Below are 19,460 nucleotides of genomic sequence, written 5' to 3' on the forward strand. Positions count from 1 at the left end.
CGCTAGACTAACCTAGTAACTAGTAGGTTACAAGGGTTCCAAATGTTTTCCACTCAAGTGTCGCTACAGTTAATGTTGCCCCTAGCATTAGCAATTAGCATATCTGGGATTAGCCTGTTTGGCTGCAAGTGAGCCCCATTTTAACAAACCAGGCTAACTAAAGTTTTTTTTTGTATGATTGGGCAGCTAACAAGGGCCCAGACCGCAAAAGTCGTTCAACCTAATTGGCAAATATTGAAAAATTTGCTTAATCCAATTAAGCTTAATTGGAGTCTATTATTATCTTGGGGGGTTCTTGAAATTATTAGTTATCTACCCTATATTAGGTTAACTAAATTTTAAGCATTAGTTTAGGGATTTTTTTAAATTTTCGCATGAAACAAGATACATAAATATTAAAATATATGAACATATCTCCAAACAGAAGAGCAGCTTCAGCGACAGACTGGTGTCACAGTCTTGTTCCACGGATAGACTGAGGAGATCATTCCTCCCTCATGCCATGAGGCTCTTTAACTCCACCCGGTGGAGTAAAAGCCCACATTAAACCCCACCCCCGCATTTGCATATTACCCTATTTTTATTACAGTGTGTATATTCCGTAGCACTATTTATTTAAATGCTCTATAGCAAAGCTTTATATTGGGTATTTTTGTATTCTATATCTTTTATTTTATTTTTCAACAAACGGATACTGCTGCAGAAGTCTATCTATCCATCTATCTATCTATCCTTCTATCTATCCATTTATCTATCTATCAATCGATCGATAGATCGATCGATCTATTTATGGATCTATTGATCTATCTATCTATCTATCTATCTATCTATCTATCTATCTATCTATCTATCTATCTATCTATCTATCTATCTATCTATCATATATTTCTGTACATTTGAAAACCTGAAAAATAAAGTCCAGCATTACGTTTGAACCAGGAATATCAAACACACGGCCCACTGGCTAAATTCGGCCCATTCGAAGATTTAATCCGACTTGCGGCCGATATCTACCCAAAATTATGATTTTTAATAAATAAATGCAAACCAAATGCTCGCTATGGCCGCTCAAGGGCAGTATTGAGTTTCTATAGCGTGGTGAGTTGGTTCACTGCATTCACTCAACTGTAAAATAAACCAGTCGATTCATTTCCTAATCATTTTCTATATATACATATATGTGTGTTTTTGATGACAACTTTACAATGAAAATGTGTGATTAATCCAGATTTATGTTTTTTAATGGCTTGTTTTCTTAATCTAGTTTTCACGGTTCTGGAGAACGGAGTCACGCAATGCCACCCTCAGCCAGAAGGGGCACCTTTCAATCCCGAGGTGAGAAACACGCACCATGAAAAGAAATGGTTATGTTCCACACACCCTGACAAGTATAAGAACGCCACATCGCTCATCTTGACTTGAGCGCCCTCCGCCATTACCACTTGAGTTCCCAGGAAACGGAGGGAAAAGATCTTTTTTTTTTTTTTAGCCGGTAACAAATCAAATCGGAGCTGACACAAGCACGACAGGCCTGCACCGAGACAGCCGAGCCTTGACCTCACCGCTCCGATCTGCCGGCCTTCTTTTACTTTATTTTCCGTCCGAAAGAGAATTCAGGTCACAAAATCTTATCACATCGAGGGCGATAAGAAAATCTCTTCGGGAGCTTTAAAAGCTAACCCCACTTTATCTTCTTTTGCTTGAAAGAATGCGCCTTTAAAGTGCATTTTTTGCTTACTCTTTTAGTTTGGCATGTTTATCTTTTAATGTCAGTGGGAAAAAGAGCGCGGATACTTAAGCAAAACGAAAAAAATGAACAAATAACCATACAAGGAAAAATACATAAATATCTGCTCATTTCTTAAAGGGGAAGAGACCTGAATGCTAGCTAGCAAATCCTCCGAAAGGTTTGTGCATTCTGCAAAAATGTTTTTATAAAAAAAAGTTACCATTTTATGTACTGTATTTTCCGGACTCAAAGGTGCACCTAAAAACCCCAAATATGAAAGTGCGGCTTATAATCCAGTGCGCCTTATATACCTGTCAAGAACCGGAACAGGATCAGGACCCAAATGCGTGACGTTTCTCGCACAAGCCTTTTGTTTTACGGGAAATGGGGAGTCATGCAGGTTAGGCAGTCTGGCGTGGAATGAGTGGAAGCCAGAGACCGACAAGATCGATACCAATTGCCTGAGTCCGGGTCGATACCAGACAGGACGGGACAGAGGGGATCGATATCGAAACAGGATTTAGAAATTAAACAGGACAACTAGACGGGAACGAAAACTGGAGAGAATTATAAACAGGACAAAAATAGACGTGAACGATACTGGACAGAAAACGCAGGCAGGAAAACCGGACAGAGTCAAAACCCACGTCTTGCGGGGCAGAGGTTTGTTGACAGACTGGCAAAAGGTGAGTGGGAGCACTGAGCTTAAACAGAAGGAAAGCCAATCTGTCGAGGAGCCGCAGCTGGCGCCACACAGGCAGGGCCAATTGGGCGCCATGGCAACCGTGACAATACCGAAAAATACAGTGAGTTAAATTGGAAAATATATTTTGCAATTAAATGATGCTGCATATGATAACTGTTCTGCCTTTGAGAAACATATAGAGTGGTCTTCGAGTGCTATTTTTCTCTCATCATGTTTAATGTTTGTTGATAAAAACTAATTTTAGTGGTGAAACTAGACGTCATAATGTTAAATGATTAAAATTAAATGTGTTAATTCATTTTTCATGCAACCCTAGCTTTCACTTGCCTTAAAGAACATGAAAAATACATCACAAAAGACTGTTTTTTGGGGGTTCACTTTATAATCCGGTGTGCTTTTTAGTGCGGAAAATACGGTTTTCATTTTATTGTGTTTCGACGGTTCATTCTGAGGAACAGTTTGCGACTTTAGCATCATCTAAATGTATCTGGGTAAGGTGGCTATAATGCTGAGCACTGTTTATTTTATATCGAAGCTATTATTAGACTTGAAGATTGATTGTGGAAGGTCCAAATCTGTTTTTCTTTGATTGATAGTAATTGACAAATGACACGCGTCTGTTTTTCTAAAATGAATCATTCCTGTCTTCTTGTCTGTTTCTGGCAGCATATTTTTTTGTAAAATAATAAACACTTTAATATTCAGTTACAGTTGCTCATGAAAACAATATTTCCCAAGCTGTCTCTTGAACCATGAGTGTGTAATATATATAGTGATACCTAGTGGTGTAAAATTACTCCATTCCTAAATAAAAACAACTGATTCAAATGAGCAAATTCACATGTACTAGCTCATAAATAGTATATTTAATTAGCGACTTGTAAGTTTAGATATTTGTAATGACATTACAACGGTTGAAATGACGATTGGAAAATCTGGCATTTTTGGCCATTTTTCTTCTATAGAAGCCTGTATGGCCATTTTGCTTTTAGCCCTTAACTTAGCTACCGTATTTTCCGCACTATAAGGCGCACCGGGTTATAGGGCGCACCCCGAAAAAATTGTTTTTGGTCCTATTTTTGACATACATAAGACGCACCGGATTATAAGGCGCTACAATGGGAACGTGGACAAAACAGTCAGATAGTTCAGTCCAACTTATTACCCCCTTAACATTCCTGAAGCTTACAAAGACGCAAATACGTGTCGAGAACACGTGCGGATGCTGTGTCCGTACGATGTCACTCAAATGCATCGTTCCATCATTCGGAAGGTTAAAGTCTTGGGATTCAAGAAATGCCAACCATTCCTTAGTTTCTATTTTCTTTTTCGCTCGCAACTTTACTGTATATATGACAATAAACACTTGGAATTGAGTTTGATTTAAAAATAGACACTCCATTCCATCCATTATCTGCACCGCTTATCACAGAAACATCGAGTTCAGTCTGAAACAAGATACAGGGATAATATATATAGCCAGAGTAGCTCACCGAAGTCGTTGTGTTCATAATAATGTGCAGCCGTGGTCCTCTTATATCCATGAGTTTAGTAAATCCAGGAGAATAAAATATTTACAAACACAAAATAGTAAAAAAATGCTTTGTGTATGCCGTCAGCCACGTGCTATACGCATTCATCTTTTTTGGCCAATTGCAGGCTTTGTTTTGCCGTCCAAGCCAATACCAGCCTGTAAATGATAAAAAGGATCCGCCCCTTGACCTCCGAATATCTTTAGCCAATAGTGATCGATTCAACTGATGATTGACACGTCTTTTTCGGCCAATTGCAGGCTTTGTTTTACAGTTCAAGCCAATGCCAGCCTGTAAATGATAAAAAGGATCCGCCCCTTGACCTCCGAATAACTTTAGCCAATAGTGATCCATTCAAATGATGATTGACACATTGGATAGCCAATGAAACGCCGGTAAATTAATCCCAGCATACACCGCGGACTACTTGGCGTTCGGGGGAAAATCTAGTCGGCGGCTGCAAGTTAGTTGCAAGACTTTGCGAATTAATTTTGTTCCATAAATAAGGCGCACTGTATTATAAGGCGCATGGTCAGCTTTTGAAAAAAATAAAGGCTTTTAGGTGCGCCTTATAGTGCGGAAAATACGGTACTTACTATCCATCACCAAGCCCTGCGTTTGATGGGCCTCAAGTCTTGTCATTTAGGCCTCTTCTACTCCGTTCCCATTGTTTCCTACTCCAGCCACTTTTTCATATCTGCTCCTGCTAGTCACTACAATTAGCCACTTACACCAGCTCTGACCAACTCCAGCTATTTGCTCTTTCCAGATGCTCCGGGTGATTCCAGCTTGCTTGTTCTTTTTTGGACACAGACTTTCATGTCCTGTCGCTGGCTAAAATGAATCCTTTCTAATGCGAGAAAAATGGAAATAAGTTTTCTAATTTTGTGAAGTGGTATCGTTCGGGCTTCCATAGTTTTTCAAATGCACACACTTCTGCTTTCTTCTTATTTACAGCAACCTCTAGTGGTGAATTATTACACACTGAAACTTTAAAAAAGGTGAATCGGCTTTGAATAAAGGGGTTATCCAAAAAAAGGTAGAATGCTGCCATCTGCTGGAGAGTCTATGCAATTAAAAAAAAAAAACTAAGTTGAAATGTAACGACTCAACATAAAAAAGCCAGGTGATAAGAAATCTCATCCTTGGGTGTCAACTTATAGGTTTTACGTGATGAGAATTTCTGTTTGTGGATTCGTTGTCATTGATTAGCAGAAAAAAGTCGAATAAAATACAAAAAAGACTATTGTAGGGACAGGAGCATCCTGTTAGCCGTTGTTGTGGTCCCTAAAGCTAACTCCTGTATGTTTTTGTATTTGCGTTTAGCTGGAAGACATTCAGCTTCAGCCAGACACACTCCAGCTCAACACCTACGTGGCCTTGTACAGTTTCACTGCCCAAGACAGACATGATCTGGAGATGAGGTTAGTTTGTGCACGCCCACACAAACACCCACACAATGGCCATAAATATATCTCATGTCACTTGCATGTGTCACAGCTGCACATGATGCTTTTGGCAGAGTCATGGTAACCACAGACATGTGTGTTTTAATTCCAGAACTGATATAGCCCACAAATGTATTGATTTTATTGTATTTACATTGATAATGAAGTCAGAGCATCACCAAAGATCTTGTGCTTTGAGTGCCTAAAAACGATCAGTTTTCCTTTTAACTAGATACAAGCGTCATCTTCTATGCCAACAACTTGCTGCTTCTTCGATTCTGGAAACTATTGTCTTCACCGAAATATAGCTTGCTTCATGTTCTGCGCTAAAAAAATAACATCGTCCTCTTCAGTGCGGAAAATGAGTGTTAGCTGTTGCACACAAAATTAGCCTTAACACAGGGGTGTCAAAGTCATTTTAACTCGGGGGCCACACGATGGAACAAACATTCTGTCGGGGGCCGGACTAGTAGATTAAAGAGAAAGAAAAAGAGAGATAAAGAAATAAGAGAAAGAGGGAGGGAAAAGGAGAGAGGGCAGGACAAAGAAAGGCAAAAAGAGAGAGGGAGAGCGTGAGAAACAAAAGATAAAAAGTCACGAGAAAGGGGAAAAAGAAAGGGAGAGGAAGAAAGAAATAGAAAGACAGAAGTAGAGAAAAGAGAAAAGAAAGCACAAAGGGTAGGAAGAGAGAAAGAGAAAGAGCAAAAAAGGAAGTTAGAGAAAAAGAGGTTAAAAGACACAGAGAGAGAAAGAGACAAAGAGCAAAAAAGGAAGAGAAAATGAGAGACAGAGAGTGAAAGAGACAGAGACAGAGTGGGAGTAAAGGGGTGGAAAACAAAGAGCGAGAGAGAGAGAGAGAGAGAGAGAGAAAGAGAGAGAGAGAGAGAGAGAGAGAGAGAGATACAAGTACAGTGTCTTTGTGAGAGGCACCTGGCTTTGGCAATATCAAGTTGACATATTTCAATCTGCAGATTGTTTTTCTCTTGTGCTTCTCTGTATGTTGTCTCGCGGGCCGGATTAAATCCCTTAGCGGGCCTGATCTGCCCCGCGGGCCGCCTGTTTGACACCCGTGCCTTAACATCTGTCATTGCTGAAAGGTAGCGTAGCCTCTTTTAGAATATTTAACCACAATTTTGCATTAATAAATGGGGGGGAAATGCAATCTATACTCCAGGTCGGCTCATTTTTACTACCAAATTTGGACTAAGAGCAATTTAGTCAGGAAAATATGATACTTTTTTCAGGTTCCGGCATGGCCGGAGAATTGGATTCCACGAATATAGACTTGATTTAAGATTTGAGATAAGGATTTTTATACAGAAAAGTAATCTGTATCAATTAGTGTACAGAAACAGAACAACAAAATTCAAGAATTCAAAGCTATCAAAAGCTACTCTAACAGAGGCTTGACTACACATCCCTGCTACAAAATGTTGGAAAAGTATGTAGATCTAAATCAGGGGTGTCAAACTCATTTTAACTCGGGGGCCACACGATAGAACAAACATTCTGTCAGGGGCCGGACGAGTAGATTAAAGAGAAAGAAAAAGAGAGATAAAGAAATAAGAGAAAGAGGGAGGGAAAAGGAGAAAGGGCGGGACAAAGAAAGAAAAAGAGAAAGAGGGAGAGAGCGTGAGAAACAAAAGAGATAAAAAGTCGTGAGAGAGGGGGAAAAGAAAGGGAGAGGAAGAAAGAAATCCAAAGAGAAATAGAAAGACAGAAGGAGAGAAAAGAGAAAATAAAGCGCGAAGGGTAGGAAGAGAGAAAGAGAAAAGAGAGAAAAGGAAAAAAGGAAGTTAGAGCAAAATAAGTTAAAAAGACAGAGAGAGAGAGAAAGAGACAAAGAAGAACAAAGGACGAGAAAAAGAGAGACAGGGAGAGTGAAAGAGACAGAGAGTGGGAGAAAAGGGGTGGAAAAGAAAGAGAGTGAGAGAGAAAAAGAATTACAAGTACAGTGTCTTTGTTCGAGGCACCTGGCTTTGGCAACATCAAGTTGACATATTTCAACCTGCAGCTTGTTTTTCTCTTGCGCTTCTCTGAGTGATGTCTCGCGGGCCGGATTCAATCCCTTAGCGGGCCTGATCTGGCCCGCGGGCCGCCTGTTTGACACCTGTGATCTAAATAAACAAAACATGAAAGGAATAGAGGAAACAGTATATGTTGGAACACAAACTAGCTCTTGGAAAAACTGACTCGATCAAAACAAACAAAACGTGGAAGAAATAGAGGATGCAGTATATGTTGCAACACAAAGTAGCTCACACAGAACAAAACATGAAACAGAGAACATGGTATATGTTGAAATACCAACTGGTTTTAACTTAACATAACACCAATTCAAGACAACGCAGAGAACATACACACTCAATGGTATAACAATTAAACAATATTCCAACACCAACCAGCTCTGACAGAACAAAACATGAACATGAAACGACACAAGAAACAGAACAAACATGAGAGCGCCGCAATGACAAGAACATGAAATATAATGCAGGCACACTAACTAGCTGTGAGTTAATAAAAACATGAAAGAAAGAAATAGAAGACGCAGCATATTTTGTAACACAAGCTAGGTCACAGTGAACAGAACATGAAAGGGACACAACTCAGGATAGGTTGTAACAATGATTAACAATGATTAACTGAAGAAAAACATGAAAGGTAGACCACACAGGATATGTTGGACCACTAACTCTAACTGAACAAAAACTTGAAAGAATACAATGCAGAATATGCTGAAACACTAAATATCTGTAGCTGAATAAAACATAAACGGAAAACCACAGAGAATATGTTGGAACACGGACAAACTCTAACTGAACAAAACATGAAAGACAAAAACACATACTATATTACACAGGTGTCAAACAGGCGGCCCGCGGGCCAGATCAGGCCCGCTAAGGGATTGAATCCGGCCCGCGAGACAACACACAGAGAAGTGCAAGAGATAAACAAGCTGCAGGTTGAAATATGTTATCTTGATGTTGCCAAAGCCAGGTGCCTCGAACACTGTACTGTATTTATTTCTCTCTCTCTCTCTCTCTTTCTTTTCCACGCCTTTTCTCCCACTCTTTCTCTGTCTCTTTCACTCTCTGTGTGTCTTTTTCTCTTCCTTTGTTGCTCCTTGTCTCTTTCTCTCTCTTTTAACCTCTTTTGCTCTAACTTCCTTGTTTCCTTTTCTCTCTTTTCTCTTTCTCTCTTCATACCTTTTGCTCTTTCTTTTCTCTTTTCTCTCCTTCTGTCTTTATATTTCTCTTTGGATTTCTTTCTTCCTCTCCCTTTTTTCCCCCTCTCTCACGATTTTTCATCTTTTGTTTCTCACGCTCTCTCCCTCTCCCTATTTTCTTTCCTTGTCCCGCCCTCTCTCCTTTTCCCTCCCTCTTTCTCTCATTTCTTTATCTCTCTTTTTCTTTCTCTTTAATCTACTGGTCCGGCCCCCGACAGAATGTTTGTTCTATCGTGTGGCCCCCGAGTTAAAATGAGTTTGACACCCCTGCTATATTAGGACATTAGCTCTAACTGAACAAAATATTAAAGGAGGGTGCCCAAGGACACTTTCCACCACACTTTCTTGAAACTAATTATTTACTTATAAAATCTCATCTCATCTCATTAGCTGCAGCGCTTATCCTCAGTAGGGTCGCGGGGGTGCTGGAGCCCATCCCAGCAATCATTGGGCAGTGGGCAGGGTACACCCTGAACTGGTTTCAGCCAATCGCAGGGCACACAGGGACAGACAACTCATTCGCTCATTCCTAGGGACAATTTGGACCGGCCAATCCACCTGAAATGCATGTCTTTCAAATGTGGGAGGAAACCGGAGTGCCCGGAGGAAACCCACGCAAGCACGGGGAGAACATACAAACTCCGCACAGTAAGTCCGGTAGCTGGATTTGAACCCACACAGGAGGTTCCCAAGACCTTAGAACTGTGCTGCACACGCGCTAACCACTGCGCCGCTGTGCTGCCCTTCTTATAAAATATGGAATATTATTTCCACTTTATATTCATATTTTATATACATTTACAGAAGTTCTAGTTTTAAGGAGTACAATATAAGAGCGCTTTTAACTGGCATGCTTTTTTCCCCTTTGCTGCAAAAGTGTCACCGTGCCCGATCAAGGCCACTGCACTCGGACAAATTTCGGAGCTGGCACTTAAGAAAGCAAGTTCTATTCATCATCTCCAGTAATTCATCTGAAGCACCTATTTGTTCCCGTTCCCACTAAATTACTCCTGCGGATTTCAAGAGGCCAGAGTGCAGCCTTTGTGATGTACTCACACTCGTGAAATTCAGCTCCCCTTTCTAATACTTGATCCCCGCCTTGCGCTAATAAGTTCAATCAGACACGGTTTAATCAGCACGCGCAAACTAAACGTCGTCCTTCATCAAATAATGCAGAATTTTCCACCACTTCAATCTTGACGATGCGATTATTTCGAGAATGATTGTGATTAGCGATGTAGCAAAATTGAAATTTGGAGCAGAAACTGAAAAAGGGTTGGTTTGTTTTCAGATAAAAAATTCCTGATGCTGAAAATTCGGAGCATCCATTATTGTTATGATCAGAAATATGGGCAAGTTCAGTATCTCTGAAATTAACCATGAATATACTCAAATGCGAGCAGCAGAGTTCTGAGGTCATGTGATCGAAGCTTCCTGTGTGGAGTTTGCATGTTCTCCCCGTGCTTGCGTGGGTTTCCTCCGGGCACTCCGGTTTCCTCCCACATTCCAAAAAACATGCATGTCAGGTTGATTGGCCGAACCAAATGGTCCCTAGGTTTGAATGAGCGAGTGAGTTGTCTGACTTTGTGTGCCCTGCGACTGGCTGGAAACCAGTTCAGGGTGTCCCCTGCCCACTGCCCGTGGACAGCTGGGATGGGCTCCAGCACCCCTGTGACCTTACTGAGGATAAGCGGTGCAGATAATGAATGGATGTTTGATTATTAGCGAAATCAAGCTCATTGTTGTACATGTAAAGCCGAAACGGCACTGAATAAATCAATGGTACAGTTCCGTATATATTAATTACCGGTATATATATAAAGTGTCACACCAACGGACCACACTTTAGTTGTAGATAACTAAGGAATCCTACATATCAGGAGTGGAAGTGGAGCCAACATTTTTAACTGTGAGAGTCAAAGAGCCACACCACGCACTGACCTGCCATGACAGACAGACACACACAACACACACACACAATTAAAAACATTATTTCCCATAACACACTCCTCTCCTTACAATACAACAAGTATTGTTCTTGTGTTGATTTCAAGGAAAGCGTCCACCCTCAATACACACACAAAAAAAACTAAACATGAAACAAGGCAAAGAGCCACAGTATATAGAAAATATGATGAGGCAAAGAGCCGCATTCTTATTGGCCAAGAGCCGCACGCGACTCTAGAGCCACGTGTTCACCACCCTTGCTATACATGGAAGATCATTGAATAATGTAAGTTTCACTGTTGAGACACTTTATGATAAAAACCCACACAACACACTGTAAACACTCAAACGCTAGCAAAGCACCAAGAGCAATTTGATTGGTTGAGGGTAGGGAGGAACAGAGTTATGCACAGAGCAGTCTCTTCAGTCTCTCGCCCATTGCTGTCCCCAAATGTACGTCCGTATCCTCGTTTGCAGGATTTTATGACCTTTAGTCAAAATTAACCTAAGACAATTTTAATGTGGTATATTTATATGGGACACAGGCTCTGCCATTATTAATTAATTCATAGATTTCATCAAATCATCAAACGTCACACAATGAAATAAAATGCACTGAAGAATAAGCTTTTGTCTGGAGAGCAGGTTGACCATTTTTTAAATACATGGTGAGGCACTCTGCCCTGCGACTGGCTGGGTGTCCCCTGCCCACTGCCCGAAGATAGCTGGGATGGGCTCCAGCACCCCCGCGATAAGCGGTGCAGATAATGGGCAGATGGATACTCACATGCTTCGATTTTCTCATTCTGATGTGAACATTTTGTGTATTTCCTTGCCCTCCCTGAACCGCGTTTTCTTACCCACACTGATTACTACCAGCATACAGACGCACTCCACAGAAACTGGAATAGGAGGGAAATTACATAAAAAGCCACATTTTCCTCAAAAAAGCCCCCCACTCTTATTCTTTGTATACGTCTTTGCCAACAATAACTGCGAGCAGATGCTTGCAATTACTGGAGCTCGCACAGAAACACGCGAGAAGCGTTTTGTGATTTTCCCCCGGAAAAGAAAAACTCCTCACCGGTGAAGGAATTGGTGTAAACGACATGATGACGATAAACACGTTCCTTTCTGGACGCGCTACTTTTTTTTTATCTTAAACACCGTGCAGTCGTTTCCTTCCGGATTTAAGGTCGGGTATTTACATGTAATGCTTACGTTTTGTCGTTTCAAATAAGACTTTTAACGAGCTGGAGACGTTATAGGAGTGGCGGGCCGTGCATAGGTCCGTTTTACACTTTCAGTAGTGCTACGTTGGAATCAATTGAACCAGTGTTCTGGTTTGCCCGCGTCCCTGCGTCCTAGACGCATCATTTTTGCTGGGGACGATTGGGTCAAAACAACGTGCGTCCCCGGGACGCAACTTTTTTTGACACCAAATTGTCATTCTTACCCGATTTACCGCACTCCAAACTTTTCGTCAGGCAGATCCGCCATTGTTGTTTTGGTCTCGCGCCGATCTCGGCAAACGAGATCTCGTTGCTTCGAGATGACGTCATTGTTGTGGCGGTTGTCGAGTGAAAGAGAAGTATGCCTCCGTAAAAACAGTTGGTATTAGGTGCAAATCAACAAAAAATTGGTCATTTCTTCAGTGTCGGTAATAAGTGGAAACATAATACAGAAAGTGGTAAAAACGGCAATAATTCCGGCACGAAAAAACGGCGGAGAAATTCTTCAGAAGACCGCGAAGGCAAGGAAAACACGTGTTTTGAAGCGAACGATTCGACAAAAGATACACAAAAGAATACTCCTAGCAAGAAAAGGACTTTTCTGCCAAAATGGACTCAATTATATTGCTGGTTACGCTATGAGGAGGATGATAATGGAGGCTACATGTTCTGTGATGCGTGCACCCAGCGTGACAAAAAAACTGGATTGCATAAATCATTCCGCAATACGAACTTTTAGAAAAGCACATTGGATCGGCACAACGACAATGAAAACTACAAATTAGCTATGGAAATTCTGTTGCTGCAGTTGGACCTTGAGAAGGTATTACAACTGTGGCGGGACAGCAAACCACAAAGAATATATGAACTGAAAAATCTGAAGTGATAAAAACTTCATGAATATAAAGACTAATATTTCAGCAAAATTATTTTGTATAATGTACAATATTTTTGTGAAGTGAAAAATCTGAAGTGATAACTGCTTTGTATTACCAATTAAGTGTGATGATTAAAACTGAATGAATATATAGATTTATATATTTGTATATTTGTCGCCGATTTACAATTTCAACCTCGATAACACTAAATTTTGGGGACATAGTAATCGCATGATAAATGGTTATTTATGGTGGGGATTTAAATTTGCAGCGCTTTAAAAATGATAACATGACAAAAAATAGAATCAAATCAATTGTTACCTCATAGGCAGAAAATATTGATAATTTTAGGTATATTTTTCCGTATTTGAACATGTTTTGATGAAAAAGTAACAAAACGTGTACTCATGATAAGCTAGCAGATGGTCGATTGTTTTGCTCGTTTTTGGTGAATTATCTCAAATCTGCATATATTTTGCTTATTTTAAGGACTTTTTGTCTTGTTTTATTTGAGGAATAATTGAGAATATTTTAAATGAGATGTATTTCATAAAATAAGCAAACTTTTTCTTCCAATGGTGTACTTTTAGGAGAGAAGCTAGCTTTCTTAGCAGTGAGCATGCTAACGCTGTGTTTTGGGGCTCATCGATATCAGAAATTCACCCACTCTTTTTATTATGTTTTAAAATGAATAACATTTCTTTCCTCTTTTTTTCTTATCGCAGTGCTGGAGATAAAATTTTGCTCATTGACGATTCCAATGATGATTGGTGGAAGGTAAGCGTTAAATGAGCTTTTCGCACCGTCAATTTTTCATATGATTGTGAATGATGAAGTGTTAAGGAGCATTCTTTGGGCGGTGATTATAAATGTGTGTTTCTGTTTTCCTGCAATCACAACTAAAGGAACTGATCGATGAGCCGAGTAATATATGATAGAGGGAAAAGTAAGGGTCTTTGTAAAGAATCTAAAAGATGGGTTTATGATAATTTCATTCTCTTTTTAATATTGGACACCTACAAATGAGATTGCTCAGAAGGCCAGTTCCTTATTTTGACTATTATACCTCATTGTTGTTTGTTGTTTAGAACAGGGGTGTCAAACCTAATTTATCTCGGAGGCCACGCAGTAAAAAAAAGAAAATCCCACGCGTCACCTTTTCTTCTGTTTGGTTATTTTCTAAGGGAGTTATTGAGGACAGGATCGGCTTTTTCCCAGCATCCTTTGCCCAGCAGCTGAGGACGGGAGAACGCATATATTGCTGTAACAGGACCTTTATCGGCTGCAGGGAGCAGGGCCAGATCACGCTGAAGGAGGGACAGGTACGTAACCAAGCCCTGCCCACTTCTTACGAGATGGCGTCCGACAGGAAAAAACGGTAAAGGGATGTAAAAATGTGTTAAAGGATTCTAATAGAAGTTAAAGCCTCAGTGTGTAATATGTAGCAACCCCTCGTGGATTAAAAATGATTGCTTCTCCATTTAGCGTCACTGTGTATAGTATAAAAAATACATTATTGCATCATTGAAAGGCATAGTATTTATAATGGACACGTCTTTTTAGATTTTTATTTTATACAAGAAAGTACCTAATCTTTTAAATGTTTGAAAAATTATATATAAATGGACAGACATACAAAGATAGATGGACAGATGGACGGACAGACCATCTATCCATAGATAGATAGATAGATAGATAGATAGATAGATAGATCCATTGACGGATAGATGGATCCATCAACGGATAGATGGATGGACGGATCCATAGATGGATGGATGTATCCATTGACGGATAGATGGATAGACAGATCCATTGATGGATGGATGGGAGGATAGATAGATAGATCCATCGACAGATAGATGGATAGACAGATCATCGATGGATGGAAGGATAGATAGATCATCGACGGATGGAAGGATAGATAGATCCATCGACGGATGGATGGAAGGATTGATAGATGGATAGATGAATCCATTGATAGATAGATAGATAGATCCATAGATATATATTTCCTCAGAGAGGTAGATAGATAGATAGATCCATAGATAGTTAGATAGATAAATCCATAGATAGATAGATAGATAGATCCATTGACGGATATATGAATAGACAGATCCATCAATGGATGGAAGGATAGACAGATCCATCGACGGATGGATGGATGGATGGATGGATACATAGATGGATCCATGGAAAGATTGATAGATCCATGGATAGATAGATAGATAGATACATAGATAGATAGATCCATACATAGATAGAAAGATAGATCCATAAATCCATAGATAGATGGATCCATTGATAGATAGATAGATAGATAGATAGATAGATAGATAGATAGATAGATAGATAGATAGATAGATAGATAGATAGATAGATAGTTCCATGGATAGATAGATAGATAGATAGATAGATAGATAGATCCATGAATAGATAGATAGATGGATAGATCCATGGATAGATAGATGGATCCTTGGATAGATAGATCCATAGATAGATAGATCCATACATAGATAGAAAGATAGATCCATAAATCCATAGATAGATGGATCCATAGATAGATAGATAGATAGATAGTTCCATAGATAGATAGATAGATAGATAGATGGATAGATAGATAGATAGATAATATATACAAATGTATGCTATACAGCTGCAAATATATCTCCTTTTTTACAAAGTTCACAAAAAGAGACTCAACATCGTAGGGGAATCTGAGTACCGTGTTTTCCTGACTATAAATATCTCCGGAGTATAAGTTGCACCGGCCAAAAAACGCGTAATTAAGTAGGAAAAACTATGTATAAGGCGCACTCGGAGTATCTGTCGCATTTTTGAGGGAAATCGTGTTTGATTAAATCCTAAACCAAAAACATACGGGTCATCTTGAAAGGCAATTCCAAATTACTACTAAATAGAAAACACGGTATCTCTTAGAAAAGAGTAATTTGCTGCCATCTATTGATATGGATGAATGTTACATCAAAGATACTGAACTACTGGTTGACAAATACTGGGAGTTCTTCCCACAGAGTGGAATGAAATTGGAGGAAGCTGTGACCTCAAGTAACCCTTTCGATGTCCACATTTTGGCAGCCTCATTTCATTCATGTGTTTGTTTATCCCACACTTTTTATGAAGAACTTCTATCCTTCCCTCGAGGGACTCCTACTTTTGCCCCCCCCTCGTGTTTATCATCGCCAGTTTCTATGATTCATTTCTCAAATATGTACATCCTTCAGTGAATCGGCCCTTTTCCCTGCATAACTTACGGGCTAAGATATTCTGGAGGAGGATAAGTCGAGTCAGTGAAGCCTAAATAGCCTAGAAACTTGAAGTTTAAAAATGGAATTGTCTGAGATCAGAATAATATTTTTTACTCTTGGTTGTGCAGTAAACTTCTTCATGGATTTTCACTTTCTGAAGTATTTTTTATGTTTTTATTTGAATTTCATTGTCATTGTTCAAGGTATTTTTTCAACTTATTCTGTTTTTTTTGTTTTTCCGATTGAAAGTTCATGACAAACCAGCACTGTTGGGCAAAAAAGGGGGGACACCGTCCTCTGCTGGACAAATAGTATAGTACATTTGGAAATTGTATTTTTCATGTTCATATCTACAATACGCAGGGTTGGGTAGGGTTACTTTAACTGGATTACTTTCGATTACTTTTGGATGACTCCAATACCAAATATGCTAATAAAAGACAAAAGAAACTAAATATGAATAAAATGATGACTCACAACACGTGGTAAGCTTTCTCTCCTGGCTTTGATCTCTTTGATCTCCGGCAAAACGAACATCAAATGCGACAGAAACAAAATGAAAATCAATCCAAACAGCTTGCCGACATCATTTTTGCCGTTCCATGTATTCCGTTACTCCCCAAGCCTGCACAAAATTTTGTAATTTTATTCATATTTAGTTTCTTTCGTCTTTTATTAGCATATTTGGTATTGGAGTCATCCAAAAGTCATTGAAAGTAATCTAGTTAAAGTAACTCTACCCAACCCTGACAATACGTTTTTTTATTCAATGGTACATCTAACAGCACTGGTGAATAACTGTATTAATTACCGTATGTTGAAATATATAAGGTATGATTTAAAAACTGTACAATTTATAATAACTATGTATGTACGGTAGTAATATTGAATTTGAAGTTCATGACATCACAAAAATGATGAGCCCTTCAACAAAAAGGGGGGAGAGCGCCTTCCACTGGACAGATACGGTAGTAATGATTCCTACTACACATGAAGAACAAATCCATATTTATTTCCGTTTTTTTTTTTTTTGCATTTACGTTTTTGTACAATGATTCTGATTTATTTAGGGATATAAATATGTTCCTTTATGGATGATTTGATTCAAAGATTGTATCAAATAAAATGATTGAAAGAAAGAAGGAAGAAAGAGGGAGAAAGAAAGAAAGAAGAGGGAGGAATAAAGCAAAAGAAAGCTGGGAAAAAGAAATAACGACAGCTCATTTAGAGAAAAGAGGTAATAACTAAAGATAGAAAGGGGAGAAAAGAGAGAAAGGATAGAAGAAGAAAAGGGAGAAGGAATGTGAGAAAGACTAAGAGAAAAGAAGAGCAAAGAGCGGAAGAGAATGACAGAGAGAGAAAAAAGAAAAAGAAACAAAGAAAGTGAGAGGAATAAAGAAAGGAAGAAAATGAAAAAAGAAAGAAGAGCGAGATAAAAAGAAAGCGAAAGAAAGCTAAGAACATAAAAGAAAAAAGAAGTGATAAATGAAGATAGAAAGGGGAGAAAAGAGAGAAAGAAGGATAGAAGCACAAAAGGGAGAAAGGAAGTGAGAAAGATTGAGAGGAAAACAAGAGGAAAGAAAGAAAGAGAATGTCAGAGGGAATAAAAGAAAGAAGAAAGAAAGATAGAGAAAGAAACAAAGAAGAGAGAAGGAGAAAGAAAGGGAAATAAAAACAGATATTAAGAGAAAAGAAGTGATAAATGAAGGAGAAAGAAGGAGAGAAGAGAAGGGAGAAGGACAGTAAGAAAGACTGTGAAAGAAAGAGGGAAAGAGAATGACAGAGAGAAAAAAAGAGGAAATGGCCAGAGAAAAAAGTAACAAAAGAAAGAAAAGAGTAGGGAAAGTAAAAAAAGAATGAGAAAAGGAGGAGGAAAGAAAGTCTATTATTTTTCTTCCATCCTTTTTTCCTTCTTTACAGTATATTTTCAGTACACTTGGACTACCATGGACAGCTCCAGCTCATAAACGTGTTTGATATCGTTGCCGACGTCAATGATCTTGTCCTTGCAGATCTGCGTGAGTAGCGAGGACGAAAGTAACGGCTTCATCCGAGTAACCAGCGGTAAGAAGCGAGGCTACGTGCCCCGCGACGTCCTCCATAAATTGTGAAACCGAAGAGGACGCTAACTTCTTCATCGAAGACGCAAAGTGAGGAAAAAAAGTCAAACATTTTTGTGGGGGCGATTCAAACGCTTCAATCATTCAGTACCATAACATAGAAATATGTTTTCGGATGCATTGTCCCTGAGTGCCAAAATGTAAAATACTTTCTTTTCTTTTTTTTTTTTAATTAAAAAAAAAAACTATTCTAAACAGTAAGTATCAAGCCTCTGGGAATGATTTCAGTACAAAAAAATCACCGTTATAGGACAGGAAAGGCTTTGATCAGGTCTTTGTCCACACGTCGAGGAGCCCCCACTTCTCAGTGCTGCTTCCTCTATCCAGTGATTGAGAGTGTGTTGGCGGCCCCTTAATGACCAAATTCGTGTGATGACATCACCGGAAACATCAGGCGATGAAATATTCTTGCAAAGTTCATGCGTAAGAGTTCAGTGTTCTTGCAATAAAATGTTGTTTTGCAAGCAAAGTGCACTTGTGTTTATGGTAAGCATTGTTTAAAAAATGGGGGTATCACGAATGCAAAAAAAAGCACTAAAGTGAAAGTTCTGCTTGAAATGCATCAGTTCACAAAAAACTGTTTTCCCCAGAAGTTTCATTGGAAACGAGTAATTTCAAGAAACTTAGCAATGTTGAACTGTTGTATGAAAAAATCACGTTATAGGGCAGGAAAGGCTTTGATCAGATATTTGTCCACACGTTGAGGAGCCCCCACTTCCCCGTGCTGCTTCCTCTATACAAATTAACATGACTTGACATGACTTGACTTGTTTACTAACTAATAGTAAAAGCTACTTTTTTGAACGAAAGATCAGGCTTCTGATATGTCCTCTGCTTATAAAGAACAACATTTTCTGTCGGCCTTTAAAAATGAGTCGAAATGGCAAACATTTCCATGGTTCAGCGCTTGGAGTGATCGAAAACTTAAATTTAAAGATTTGAAGTATTTTATTTATTATTTGTTTTATTGATTTGAGATTTAAAGTCTTAAGCAGCATCACCCCATTTTCCAATCACCCTCTCAATTATCCTGTCCTGGTGCTAGCCAACCTCTACCATAAATAATCCGGGCTCCCACCTAATGTTGCCGATTCCTTTTGAATTCTGCTCAAGTTATTCAGTGGCCCAGATGACAAGCTTCTCCTTCCAAACCTTCTTCAGTTCCCTCCTCGTCCCAAGATTTTACACTCTGACCAGCTTTTTAAAGGTACTCCCAAATCTTTTCAAGATTTTGTTACCCCCTCTCTAGTGTTCCCTCCTCAGCAGTCCCAGTTCCACACTACCTTCTCTGTAGTCAAATTTGTTTTTGTCATTGTTAAATAAAGCCCCCTATTGGGGTGTGACCACATTCCCTTTTTTTAAACGGTCTTTGT

At 39.2% G+C, this 19,460-nt stretch overlaps 1 protein-coding gene across 2 annotated transcripts in view; it reads left to right on the top strand.

Moving 5' to 3' along the window:
• stac (SH3 and cysteine rich domain) overlaps positions 1-18,570 on the top strand; it is a 58,547-nt gene extending 39,977 nt beyond the window's left edge. Inside the window, exons 9-13 of one of the 2 annotated variants that reach the window (XM_088354345.1) lie at positions 1,265-1,335; positions 5,294-5,391; positions 13,427-13,478; positions 13,886-14,023; positions 17,980-18,570. In XM_088354345.1, coding sequence (XP_088210471.1) covers positions 1,265-1,335; positions 5,294-5,391; positions 13,427-13,478; positions 13,886-14,023; positions 17,980-18,078 — 458 coding nt within the window. In that variant the 3' untranslated portion in view covers positions 18,079-18,570. The remainder of the gene's footprint in view (positions 1-1,264; positions 1,336-5,293; positions 5,392-13,426; positions 13,479-13,885; positions 14,024-17,979) is intronic. The other variant, XM_088354346.1, reaches the window with a different exon arrangement.
• Positions 18,571-19,460: the final 890 nt, after the last annotated feature.

Source organism: Urocampus carinirostris, chromosome 15 (genome assembly GCF_059441175.1).
Source record: "Urocampus carinirostris isolate Australia breed hairy pipefish chromosome 15, RoL_Ucar_1.0, whole genome shotgun sequence".
Lineage (NCBI taxonomy): Eukaryota > Metazoa > Chordata > Actinopteri > Syngnathiformes > Syngnathidae > Urocampus > Urocampus carinirostris.